Source organism: Ochotona princeps, chromosome 5 (assembly GCF_030435755.1).
Source record: "Ochotona princeps isolate mOchPri1 chromosome 5, mOchPri1.hap1, whole genome shotgun sequence".
Classification (NCBI taxonomy): domain Eukaryota; kingdom Metazoa; phylum Chordata; class Mammalia; order Lagomorpha; family Ochotonidae; genus Ochotona; species Ochotona princeps.
The window spans coordinates 75,049,491-75,062,361 of record NC_080836.1 but is presented as its reverse complement, the minus strand read 5'-3'; the positions used below and the strand labels follow the sequence as shown (position 1 = coordinate 75,062,361).

The 12,871-nt window shown below is 40.2% G+C and overlaps 1 protein-coding gene across 1 annotated transcript; it reads right to left on the bottom strand.

Annotated features, from left to right (window-relative positions):
• Window positions 1–393: 393 nt before the first annotated feature.
• C5H2orf69 (chromosome 5 C2orf69 homolog) lies at window positions 394–8,120 on the bottom strand. The gene is made up of 2 exons (XM_004576947.4): window positions 7,648–8,120; window positions 394–1,292 (listed from the first exon to the last, which is right to left on the bottom strand). Exons 1-2 carry the CDS (start codon window positions 7,978–7,980, stop codon window positions 471–473), a joined length of 1,155 nt encoding a protein of 384 aa, XP_004577004.2. The 5' UTR covers window positions 7,981–8,120; the 3' UTR covers window positions 394–470.
• Window positions 8,121–12,871: the final 4,751 nt, after the last annotated feature.

Below are 12,871 nucleotides of genomic sequence, written 5' to 3'. Positions count from 1 at the left end.
ATGGGAAATCATGTGCTTTGCTCTGAAGAGAAAGAAAATGTTCTCGGGTTTCTGAGCTAATTGTCTTAATGTCATCAAAATTATTTGAAATCGTTCAGGAAATCAACTAATTCCAACAATGTTAAGTTACCTTTAGGGACTATATTAACAACTTTCCTATTTCCTAAGGGATTATCACAAACCACCTTTTTAGATTTCAAATTAAGTAATTCGAACGTAACCAAACTTAAAACTGCTCACATTCATAAGCAAAGAACACCACTGCACATTACACATATTTTAGGAATGTATGTTTACCCCATCGCAAAATGACAATGCACCTATAAATTCCTACTAACTGAAGAAATGCACTTACACATTATATCATCAAAAATAATTCACTTGTGAGTTACATCTCATTGTCTGAATTTATATCACTGAAAGTGCTTATGCTCTTCTTCTAGGCAAGAACAAGAGAATTCTTATAGGTCTCAAAATGCCTCATGAACCCTGAAGTGATTTTCTATGGAAGGAGTCTCCTTTGCAAAATGAATTTGGCTAGTCACCTGCATACCAAAATCCTCAAGTATCTGAACAAATTTCTTGTGCTCCTTTCCAATCCAAGATCTCATGGGGTCATGCACTTGGTAAGGTGTTACGTGGGTGTGAACAACAATCCCTGTTTGTGCAAATTCTTTCAAGACTTCTGGATGAGTAACCCAAGTATTGCTTCCTCCGGAGTGACCACCATCAAGCCAGTACATCGTTCTTATGCTTCTAATGAAAGCATTTATGTTCTTGTCTTTCTTGGCTTCTTTCATTTCAAAAATCAACTGATTTAAAACAACACAACCTTTACTGAATCCAATCAAAGTAAATGATGCACCATTTAGTGACGGTGGGTAAAATTCCATGGCAGACTCATTAAGTTTTCCACAGGTCCTCTCTTTTTCTCCTTGGCAACCATTAGTAGTGGGAGAATTGGGTCTACAATTAGATGTTTTGGAGTCCTTATTCCACACATTCACATTCTTTGATAGCAAACTGTTACAACTCAAGTTAAAAGCATTCACTAATAAAGAATAGAGGTGCTTAAAAGCTCCGAAGTCGGGGCTGTGTTCTGGAGCACCAAACATGTTGCTTTTCACAAAATTGTCATAGCAGCTGAATTTGTGCAAATGCATCCGGGAACACTTTATCACCCAAATGTAACTATTGGGGAATCGGTGAGCTAAAATGCTGGCAACATTTTCTAGACTCCAGTTTTCCCACTGATAATTCTCAGGATGACGAGTCATAATTTCATGATAATTCTGAAAGGTAAGAAAATGAAGTAAGTATTAACACATTTACATGAAACTATTTCCACAAAATACTTTCCCAGTACTTTGTATTATAAGGAAAGTAAGGACGTTGTAAGTGATGTTTCTGTTAAAGCACTAGAAAGGAAAAAGATAATTCTGACAGTATTTTAGATTTTAATTCACTTCAGTCTAAAAAGCCTCAAATCCATCAAGAGAAAAGGTAAAAAATATCAACGTAGAACAGTAAGACTTTTAAAAGTTAGAATCTGGAAAGACTACAGACATGTTTAAAAAATTCTGTTTAGCATACATATGATCAACTTTCTTGACAGCTAAAATATTTGGTTCAGTAAAACTTTTTGCCAAACTTTTAAAATATTTCCCATTTATTAAGCTGCCATCCTGCCCTAATCCCTTTTTAGATTTCTTGAACACCTGAACACTTAGTATTACAAAAACCTTAATGAACAATATTTTAAACTCTTATACAATTGTCATTGCATCCTTAAAAATAATCTAGAAATGGAATTACTAGGTCAAGAATATCCAGTTGAAGGTTCGTGATATTTAAAAATAATTACCCTCCACAGAAGAATACTTTTTATGTGAAATTTATAGGCAGGGATAATTCATTCGAGTACAGACTTGCTGCAAAGGGGAATGAAGCTGAAATTTTATTAGCCATCTGGAGTTCCCCTCTTGCCCAGCCATATCCTTTGCCTTTTTATATTTGGATTTTACTTAAAGCTAAGAAGTATATGTATGATATATCTATATAGATTAATTATATATCTATAAAATATATAATATTATTTATGTTCCAGTACATACATACACAGCTTGTCTTAATTTTTATTCATAATGCATTTTTTAAAGTAGTAATTCATTCAAATTCAAGCAAATTTGCTGGGGAATTGCTGATTGAGCAGGGAAACAGAATGAATCCAATCCTGCCCACATGGAGCTTACATTCTAGTGCAAGGATAAACAACTTAATTCTAGAAGTAAACACAACAGCACTATCCAAAAGAATTATAACATGAACCATGCATAAAAGTCGCTAGGAGTGGCAAACATTAATAAGTGAAACTTTGTAATAATTATTAGGCCCAATCTATGCAGGATGTTGCCATTTCAGCATGTAATCAAAGTTAATAGACGATTATTACATTTTTTTTTTCTTACTAAGTCTGAAATCCAGTGAGTATTTTACACTTAAAGCAAATCTCAATTTGGACGCTAAATCTTCATCGGAAATACTTGATCTGAATTTAGATTTTGTAAAATTTGCAGTTTAAAAACGCAGATTCACATACCCAAAGTTGTTCCAAATATACTAAAAGTTTTCCAGGAACTGAATTGAATATCATCTTTTAAATTTAAATCCACTGAAATTAAACTGAATTAAAAACTTAACTTCCTCAGTTACATGGACAACACTGCAACTAGTCCACAGCACACTTGCCTAGAGGACTGGACAAGACAAACCTTATTTTGTAACAAGTGTAAGCAGGGGAAAGGAATGTAAGATTTTAGAGAGGGTGGAGCCCTGAAATAAAATCTTGGTGGTAAAAGGAGGTTTAAACCAGAGTGGTAATAAAATGAGGAAATAAGAAGTCAGATTCTGAATGTATTGTAGAGACAGTGTTCATATGACAGCTGATGGAACACAGGCATCCCATGGGGTGCCAGTTTATGTCCCTACTGCTCCACTTTGGATCCAGCTCCCTGGTAACCTGCCTGGGAAAACAGTGGAAGATGGCCCAAAACCCTGGGCTCCTGAACCTACTTGGGAAATCTGGAAGAGGCTCCAGCTCCTGCAGTTTGGACAGTGAACCACCACTGTCTCTCCCTCATCTTAAAAAAAAAAAAATAAAGTGTAATTCTAAACCCTTAAAAAGTTAAAATAACTCAGAATTGGAAATCATCTACATAAAAAAAGAAAAAACTCATGATCCCTCTCTAAAATGCTGATTAACAAAAACAAAGAGCTAACTAAAGAAATATAAACTGCTATGGCCTCAGTTTGCCTAATTACAGTAATAAAGGACAAGCATAGAGTTAAAAAGGACACACAAAAGACAACTACACAAAAGGAATACTGAGAGTAACAGTAACTGGAAAGATTTAAAGTTACATGAACAAAACCATTATAATTAATGACAAATAATGAATTAGTGTCAAGATGAGGCAAGGGTTTTAATATCTTTCAAAGTTCTGTTCAGCCTTAATCTGTCCAATCTTTATTCAAATAAAGAACAGAGCTATAAAAAAGTTTACTTAATCTATATATGATAGAAACCCAAATAACCATTCCCAATAAATTGATACAGAAAAAAAAAGTAGGTAACAGGAAAAATTCTGTACCAGTAAGTATTAGGCTTGAAAGAATCAAGTGTACAAATACAGATGCAGAATCTGAATAGCATTTTCTATAATGACAGTCAACATACATCAAGCGCTGTTCAACTAAATGAAGGTACTTCAAAATGTTCATGGAAAATGGAACTTAGAGTTGAAATCCACGAAAAAACGGGTCTTCAAAAAGTTCATGAAAAATGCAGGTATTAAAAAACTATACACAGGGCCCAGTGCGATAGCCTAGTGGCTAAAGGCCTCGCCTTGAGCACGCTGGGATCCCATATGGGCGCCAGCTCTAATTCCAGCAGCCCCACTTCCCATCCAGTTCCTTACTTGTGGCCTTAGAAAGCAGTCAAGGACGGCCCAAAGCCTTGGGAACCTGCACCTGTGTGGAAGACCCAGAAGCTTCTAGCTCCTGGCTTCAGACTGGCTCAGCTCCAGCCGTTGCAGTCACTTGGTGAGTGAATCATTGGACAGAAAATCTTTCTCTGTCTCTCCTCCTCTCTGTATATCTGACTTTGCAATAAAAATAATCTTAAAAAAATATACACAGAATTCAAATGTTTTTGCATCATAACAAACTTCGTTTTAATTCCATTTTCCCAAGGACCTTCTTAAGTACCCTGCATACTCATGCAACAATTCAAGTGAATACTGAGTACAGGTCAATCACAAAGCTTCAGATAGATTGGTGAATGAACACATAGGAGCTTATCGTTTAGGGACTCTTGTGCAGGTTTGAAAGCGATAATAAAATCCAAAGCATGTACAGGGAGCCTATACAGGTGGTAAATGCAAATCTTAAAAAAAAACAAACCGGTTTTATTTATTTGAAGTGAGAACTCAACTGGATCTCCCACATGAGTGGCAGGGACCAAATGCTTGAGCAATCATCGCCTGCTGTGCCTCCCCAGGTGCATATTAGGATGAACAGAACCAGGACTTGAACCCAAGCTCTCAAACAGAGGGCAGTACAGCATCCCAACTGGGGTCCTAAACCTACACCAAACACCTGCCTCATACAAACCTAAAGTGAAGCGGGTCTGACTTGTTGGGGCCACGCCATCAAAGTCAAGGAGACCAAGGTAGAGAGGAGGAACCCTGGGAGAAAGCAGAGGGCAGGCATGCCATTCGGGTCATAGGGTGGCACTGTGAAGGGGACGGGGAGTGATTGGAGCTTTGCAGATAGCTATGGCATGTTTGATTTGCATTTTTAAACAATGATTCTGACTATTGCAGATACACTGAAGCCACTCGACTTTCTGATGGATTAGCCATGAGGTTTCTCACTCATCAGAGGGATGGCACGTGGAGCAACCTGTGCAGTTTGGCCTCAGAGCCCCGGGTCGTTTTGTTCTGTTTCTTCTCTAAAAGACCTAGGGCTTTTGCAGCGCTTCACATTCTGCATTAACCCACAGCCAATCACTCACCGAAAGTGTGAAAGTCCTGGGCTGCGCAAGGCAGTGGGTGATCTTAAAACAAAGAGGTGATACAGGTTAAGTATTCCTTTTCCTAAATGCCTGGGACCAGATGTGTTTTGGATTGCAAATATTTGCACACCGAATAATATCTTATGGATGTGACTCAAGTCTAAGCACAGAATTCATTCATGCTTCACTGACTTTTTTACACACACCTTGAACCTTTTAATGTTTTTAAGTAATTTTGTAGCCGAAATAAAGTCTCATGATGTGGATTTTTCCATTCTGGTGTCACAATGGAACACAAATAGTTTGTGTCTTATTGGAGTGTTTTGATTTTTGTACTATGCTTGCAGTATACTACCAAAAGGCTGAGAAGTGCGAAGGAGCATTTTGATCTTGCATGCTCAATAAATGCTCATTCTAAGGAATGCTCAACCTGCATTCAAAATACAGGTAGAACAGTATGGACCCACCTAAATGCTTATATCTGGCTGGCACACTTGAACACTTCACAGCCACTGGGGCAGGCATCTAACTTCACCTTACACTGTAGCCCACATCAGAGTTTGTGGCTTAGAGTTCCAGCTCTTGCTCCTACCCTCTTTCAGTCTCCTGCTGGGGCAGACACTGGGACCCAGCGGCTGATTGCTCAAAGAGCTGTGTCCCTGCTGCCCAAGTGACAGATGTGGACAGCTCAAGTCCCAGCTACTGCAGGCAGAAGATGGCAGAGCTCTCTCTCTCTCTCTCTCAAATGTTGTCATTGCTATCATCATCATCATTATTGTAGACATGCTGGCAGTACTTGACCCATCCAATCTCTAGAAGTCAGGGCTAGAAATCCCGCCTCCTCCCCAGTTTTCCCAATGTCAGCATGAGGGACCCAATGGAGTAATTTTCTTCCTTGAAACTAAAAGCCTTTTCATAGTTCTTATGAACACTCAACAAGGCCAAACTGCAAGAAAAAAAAAAAACACCATTTACTATCTGACTCCCATTTATGAATTCATTTTATTTTTTTTTAAAGATTTTTTTTTTTAATTGCAAAGTCAGATATACTGAGAGGAAGAGAGAGAGAGAGGAAGATCTTCCATCCGATGATTTACTCCCCAGGTGACCGCAATGGCTGGTGCTGCGCTGATCCAAACCCAGGAGCCAGGAACTTCCTCCAGGTCTCCCACTCAGGTACAGGGTCCCAAAGCTTTGGGCCGTCTTCGACTGCTTTCCCAGGCCACAAACAGAGAGCTGGATGGGAAATGCAGCTGCCGGGATTAGAACTGGCGCCCATATGGGATCCTGGTGCGCTCAAGGCGAGGACTTCAGCTGCTAGGCCACCGCACTGGGCCCAAATTTATCATTTAAAGCATCAATTAAGAAACAGCAAACTGGGCCTGCACAGTAGCCTAGCAACTAAATGGCCTCGCCTTGAACGCACCGGGATCCCATATAGATTTATGGTTCTAACCTCAGCAGTCCCACTTCCCATCCAGCTTTATGCCTGCAGCCTAGGAAAGCAGTAGAGGACATCCTAAAGCCTTGGGACCCTGCACCCACGTGGGAGACCCGGAAGAGACTCCTGGCTCCTGGCTTCAGATTGGCTGAGCTCTGGTTGTTGTTGCAGCCACTTCTGGAGTGAACCAGCAGACGAAAGATCTTTCTCTCTGTCTCTCATCTTCTCTGTATAGCTGACTTTCAAAATAAATAAATAAATAAATAAATAAATAAATCTTAAAAAACAACAAAAAAAGAAACAACAAAATATTGTTTTAGGGATAAGAAACATAGCTAGCTAATTAGTCCTAACTGACCTTCCTGTGATGTACCATGGACATGCTATCCAGTAGACGCACAGCCATTTGCAGCTACTGAATATGTGAAATGAAGCTTATATAACTGTGGCTAAAACTTTTAATTTTATTTAATTTCAATTAATTTACATAACCACATATGGTTAATGGCTACCACATCAGACCATACAGTTTTAGATGAAGATCCAACTTCTGGGGCAATCACTACCATGGAAATAGATAAAATCATATACAAAAGTGCAGAATTTAGGTGAGCATTAAAACATTGGCAAGACTGGCAATAGCTGTCCTACCTTTTTTTTTTTCTTCCTTTCATGGTTACAAAACGGCATACTTTTGCAATGGGTTTCTTGTTGGCTTTGCTTTTTAATCAGTCAGCATTTTCTACACACTGCAAGTTAATTTAACAGCCATTTCTTTGTTCCCTGTCCAACACACACATTGAGTTCCTTCAAGGACCAAGTTGCAAAATGAGCACGCACTGAGTGCCTCATTCGCTGTCTCAAATCCCACCCCCTCGAAGCCTGGACTGGAGGCTGCTGCATTACAGAGCGGAGCCTTCCAGGGACACGCTCCTCGCAGAGTTCTAGGGGAACGGGGTTCAGGGTTTGGGGTTTCATGGAGAAGCCAAAAAGTACCCCCACCCCCCGCATGAGTGCACGTGTAGGTGCGTCCAGACGAGGCCAGGAACCTGGGTACACCCAAAGGGAAGAGCCAGTGGTCGCAGACAAGCACAGGTGGAGGAAGCAGGTGTCTGAGCGGGCCTCGGATTACCTGCACATCCCCGGGGAAATAGAGGACGTGATGCTGGGGCGGCGGTTGGGGCTCCTCCTTCGCCGAGACCCCGGGGAGGCCCGGCAGCTCCCGTCCCTCCCCAGCCGGCGCCAGCAGGAGCAACTCGTTGCTTCGCTGCGGCTCGGCTCCCGGCACCGTGGACAGCTGCAGGCACGGCTGGCGGCGGCCCTCGGCGGCGAGGGGGCATGGCGAGCTGCCGGAGCCGCCCGAGTTCATGCTTCTGGCCTGAAAACAGGACGGGGCGTTTCCGATTCCGAGCTGCGGCAGCAACAGCAGCAGCGGCGGCGACCTCAGCAGTCGTGACCCCCACATGGGTCGCCGCCGCGACAGCGGCTGGGAAGCGGGGGTCCTGAGGGACCGACTCCAGCAGGCCGCCCAACGGCCGGCGGGGGCAGCCCGGGCCGGCGGGAGCCGGCGCGGGGCAACGGCGGCGTCAGAAGCCGACGTCCGCGCGCCGCGTGCGTCAAGGGAGGAGGGGTGAGCACGCTCGGGCTCGCCTTCCTGGAGGGAGCGATGCGAGGGGCGTGGCCTTAGCGAGGACGTGTGTGATTGGTGGATTCTGCCGGAACCGGGAAGTTCGAAAGCCAGTCCGGAGGAAGCCGGGGAAGAGCTGAGGCGGAGTAGTGGAGTCCTCCGAGTGCGAACAGGCTGCCGCTGTAGCGCATGCGCACCAGTGGGGGCGCCTGAAGGGTTGCTGTCCAATAATTCGCCAATGTAATTTTGGATAGACACGGTTCCTCGATACAGGAGATTCATCTTTGAGGTGAGGTTGATTTAGTCTACCGAGCCTTGACAAGGAGACAGCCCCAAAGGTGTAACAGGAAGTTAGTCTACTGTAGGCCCTGGCTGAAGGGTCTCTCACCTTCGCCTCAGGCTGTAAGTTTCCTGAGTAAACATTCTAGCTAATTGCTAATTAATTATAAACTAAAAATCCAGACATGTACACGTTTGCAAATGCAGTTTTAGATTTTCTGCGATTTTTTTACGTTGACCTTGAAGTAAAGTCTATCCCTATTTTAAAGGAATGGGGAACCCTCGTGAAATACACAGAAAGCTAATTCTAGCAAATTTTAAGTAACTCCTAATATCTCTAGGGAAATTGAGATACTTGAGAAATACCAATAAAGATTACAAAGGGTAGAGAAACAGACTAAAGTCACCTCAAAATTTTTTTCCACAGTCATGGATTTGTGCAGCCTCACAAGACCATGTGGAGCAAGAGTAAATATCTGAACAGTTGAAGTGTCCATGTCATGTGTGGTGAGTTCCTGACAGTGCACTTTTTTTCACCTTGGGGTTTTATTATGATAATAATGCCCAAGAAGCTACTACTTGTCCTCAGCCTCAGATCATTCTCGAAGTATCCTATGGGCTGGTAAGAAATTTCGTTATGCTATTCGGTATAATGGAAACTTTTGCAAAATGGGAATGGATCTGAAAAAGACCGATTTACATGGAAAAGGACAGCATTAAAATACAAAAGCTTCAAACTCTGTATGCATATCACAAATACTATAATTGGCCATAAAAAGGGAGTAGGAAAAACAGTGGTGGAACAGTTGGACATGTCATATATGGTTCAGGAAGGAAGTCACCGTTCACCTGCAGTCAGTTGTAAAATATAAAGCAACATTTTGCAAAACCTCAAGTGCTTTAAGAGAAATCAGTTACACAATATTTTAAGTGCCATTTGCCAACACACGAATGTTGGCATCTAGTTAAATTGTGCATTGAAGAGTACATCAGATTAAATGCATACCTAGACTCAATTTAGCCAACAGGCCATGGATCGGCAATTTCTTTCATAAAAGGTAAACTGGATGGCTACAGAAAGGTAGGGGGTATAAAAAGGGTGAAATCCTTGAAATGTGGCTTTCTGTGAGTGATTGAGAGGGAAAAGAATGAGGATTAAAAATATTTTAAGTAATGTTCTGTGGAACTTGTTTTGAAATCCATTTCAATGTTCTTTGAGTCTAAGAGCTTTTAACTCTTTTCACTTATTCTTGGTTTTCAAAAAGATACTTTTGTGGTTTATTGAGCCTCTGTGTCAAAATTGGACCAAGATGAACAAGCTTCACATGAGATATTCAGTTCTAAGCAAATTTTGCCTATAACAGGGCTAATTAGAGAAAAATTAAAAGCAAAATAAGAAAATAAAACTATTTGAGGATTTGAAAGCTTATGTTTTATCTAGTTTCACTAGCTAAGTGACTCCTTTTGTACTGTTTCTCTAGCATGTGCCTTAAATACTTGCAAAATACAAGTCACTACATGTCAAGACTTTGCATAGATAATTTTTAATCCTCAGTGATTCTTCAAATGCAGTTGTGAGCCAACAGTATTTGCCTATATTGTACTTTCCCAGTTGTTAAAAGATAGGAAAAAGTGAATAGTTTAAAAATATAGTAAAACATCAATAAAAAACTAGTGAGCCTATATTCATCATGACAAAATGAAATTTATCACAGGATTGTAGGGTTGGCTTTATATCTATGATTAGTTAACTTCATACACCTTAAAAACAAAATAAAACAAAAATGACATGTTCATTTTCTTTGTTTTTCTTTTTAATTGATTTATTATTTTATGATATAGTTTCATAGGCTCTGGGATTTTCCTTCTCCCCTCCCTAAATTTCCACACCCAGTTAATTTCCCCCATATCATTACAATCAGTCCTTCACAATCAGCCATAAATCCATCATTCTGCTAGTTAAGTGTATCCTGACATTGTAGGTATGGACAATGGCAGACAGTCAAGTATCCTATTGTCCAGATATATATAACAGTTTCATTGGGAGTTCATCTTTGATTTGGAAGTAAACATGAATACTGCATTGTTTCATCACATCTGGATATGATAGTTTCTATTACACAGTTACTATACCTCCCCTTAAATGAAAAGCCATAAAATAAAATCAACAACAGGAAGAAAAAATGGAAAATTTACAGCCACATGAAATTAACTGACATGCTACTGAATGACCGATGTGTCACTGAAGAAATGAAAAAGAAAGTCAAAAACCTTCTTGATGCAAATGGTGCTACTGTTTGACCTATGAGTTAGTAAGGAAATTAATAAGAAACCAAAGGGAAAAAATAGGCCAGACTAGATCTCCTCTTGTACAGAAAAAACATCTAGTATTTCCCAGGGTAGAAAATGAGAGACAGTGTCCACAAAATGAGAGAAAATGTTTGGAAATCACATCTCTGCTAAGAGACTTGTATCAGGAAATTATAAAGAATAATTTTCATTTTTAAAAGCCCAGTTTTTTAATGTATGAAAGATGTGAAAAGACATTACACAGAATATATACAAATGTACAATAAGCACATAAGAAAATGATCATCATCATTAGCCACTAAGGAAATCCAAGTCCAAATTCCAAAAGAAGGACTGGCATTTTGATACAGCAGGTTAAGCTACATCACACACGAATGCCAGTCCTAGTCCCTGTTGTTCTACCTCCTATCCTGCTCCAGGCTAATGCCTCTAAGAAGGCATTGCTGTCCATGTGGGAGGCCAGGATCAAGTTCCAAGCTCCATAGCTTTGTCCTGGCCCAACCCTTGCCATTGTGGTCAATTAGAGAGTGAACCAATAGATGGAACCCATGTCTTCCCTCCTCCATTCGGGGTGTGTGTGTGTGTGTGTGTGTGTGTGTGTCTCCAGTTCCCCCTCTATGTTCCTCTGCCTTTCCTTCTGTGTAGCTCTGCCTTACAATATAGTGAAATTAAAAAAAAATAAAAACTTTTTAAAAAAAGACAAGCAATAGCAGGTCATATTTTGCCAAGAGGGCTATAGTAAAAACAACAAATATCGTCAGTGATATCAAGAAGTTGGAATACTCATACATTGTTGGAAATAATGGTGTACCCATTTTAGAAATCAGTTTGGTAATTTTTCAAAATGGTAAACATAGGTTGACCTGTTGACCCAACAATTCTACTTCCACATATTTATGCAAGGGAAATGAAAACATATCCACATGGCAAGCTGTTCACACATGTTCACAGCATCATTATTCAAGATAACCAAAAAGTAAAAATAATCTAAATGTTCATAATCTAATGACTTAATAAATGTGATGTGTTTATACAATGTAATATCCGGTAATAAAAGGACTGAAGTACTGATACATGCTATAGTACAGAAGAACTTTGAAAGTATTGTCCTTAGGGAAAGTAACTGGCAGTATATTGTTCAGAGTTCAGAATAGCAATCTGTAGGAATAGGTCGGTTAATGATTACATACCGCTGGGGAGAAGGGGAAGTAATTAAAAACTAGTTACTAAGTCATATCAAGAGGAGAACTAGGTTCTCCCTTTTGAAAGCAGAGTTATCAAAACTCAGTGTGTTTAAAACCCCTGGAAACAGGTTCTACTCCAGGAGACTGGTCTAAGCTTTTTGTCATGTGACAAAGCCTAAAGAAAGTGAGCAAAGTGAGACCTGGACGTGGAACATGCACATTATCATTTCTGGCATATTATAGAAAACAAAAATACCCTAATTCAAGGGGTGGGGAAACAGATTTCTCCTTTTAATAGGAAAAACTGTAAATCCATAAAGTGCTATAGAGAGGGGTGAAAAATAGCTGTATTTATAATTTACCACAGCCTACCTTCTGATCACAGTTATTCATATCCTTTCTCTTGATGAGGGTTCAAGATATGCTACCCCATGATATGGCGTTTGAGAAAACATTGTTCTTTGGGACAGGCCGTAAAACCCAACATTTTCTGAACTTGTGAAGTGGGTCGTTTTACCCTCATGTGACAGGTGCCTGTTGTACACTCAAATGAAAGGAGCATCCTTAACTCTGAAGACCCAGGGACACAGAGAAGAATCTGAGCAAGCAGATCTTGCCAAGTTTCCCAGGTTTATTATCATTAGATCATCCTTTTTTCCCCAGTTACAGTACTTCAGAATTGTCCACTTATTCATCATACATACAATAAAATAACACAAGTTATCGTGTTTCTTCTGTTCTTCATTTCTGAAGATACTCATACAATATAAAACTTAATGGGCCAGCTTAAGTTGGTGTTCTAAGGAGTGAAGAGGAGTTCACTTCAACAAGAAACATTATTTTATCATTGATTATTACTTTTGAATTAATGTCACATGATGACAGAGGGAGCTATTTTTAGTCTCTGTGCTACTTTTTCAAAATTTGCTCACAGAAAATTCTGTGTTTGTTACCCA

Coding starts and splice junctions, on each gene's coding strand:
- C5H2orf69 (XM_004576947.4), bottom strand. CDS start 7,980: ATGTGGGGGTCACGACTGCTGAGGTCGCCGCCGCTGCTGCTGTTGCTG. Junction 1,293..7,647: donor ATTTCCCCGGGGATGTGCAG/GTAATCCGAGGC, acceptor CTTACCTTTCAG/AATTATCATGAAATTATGAC.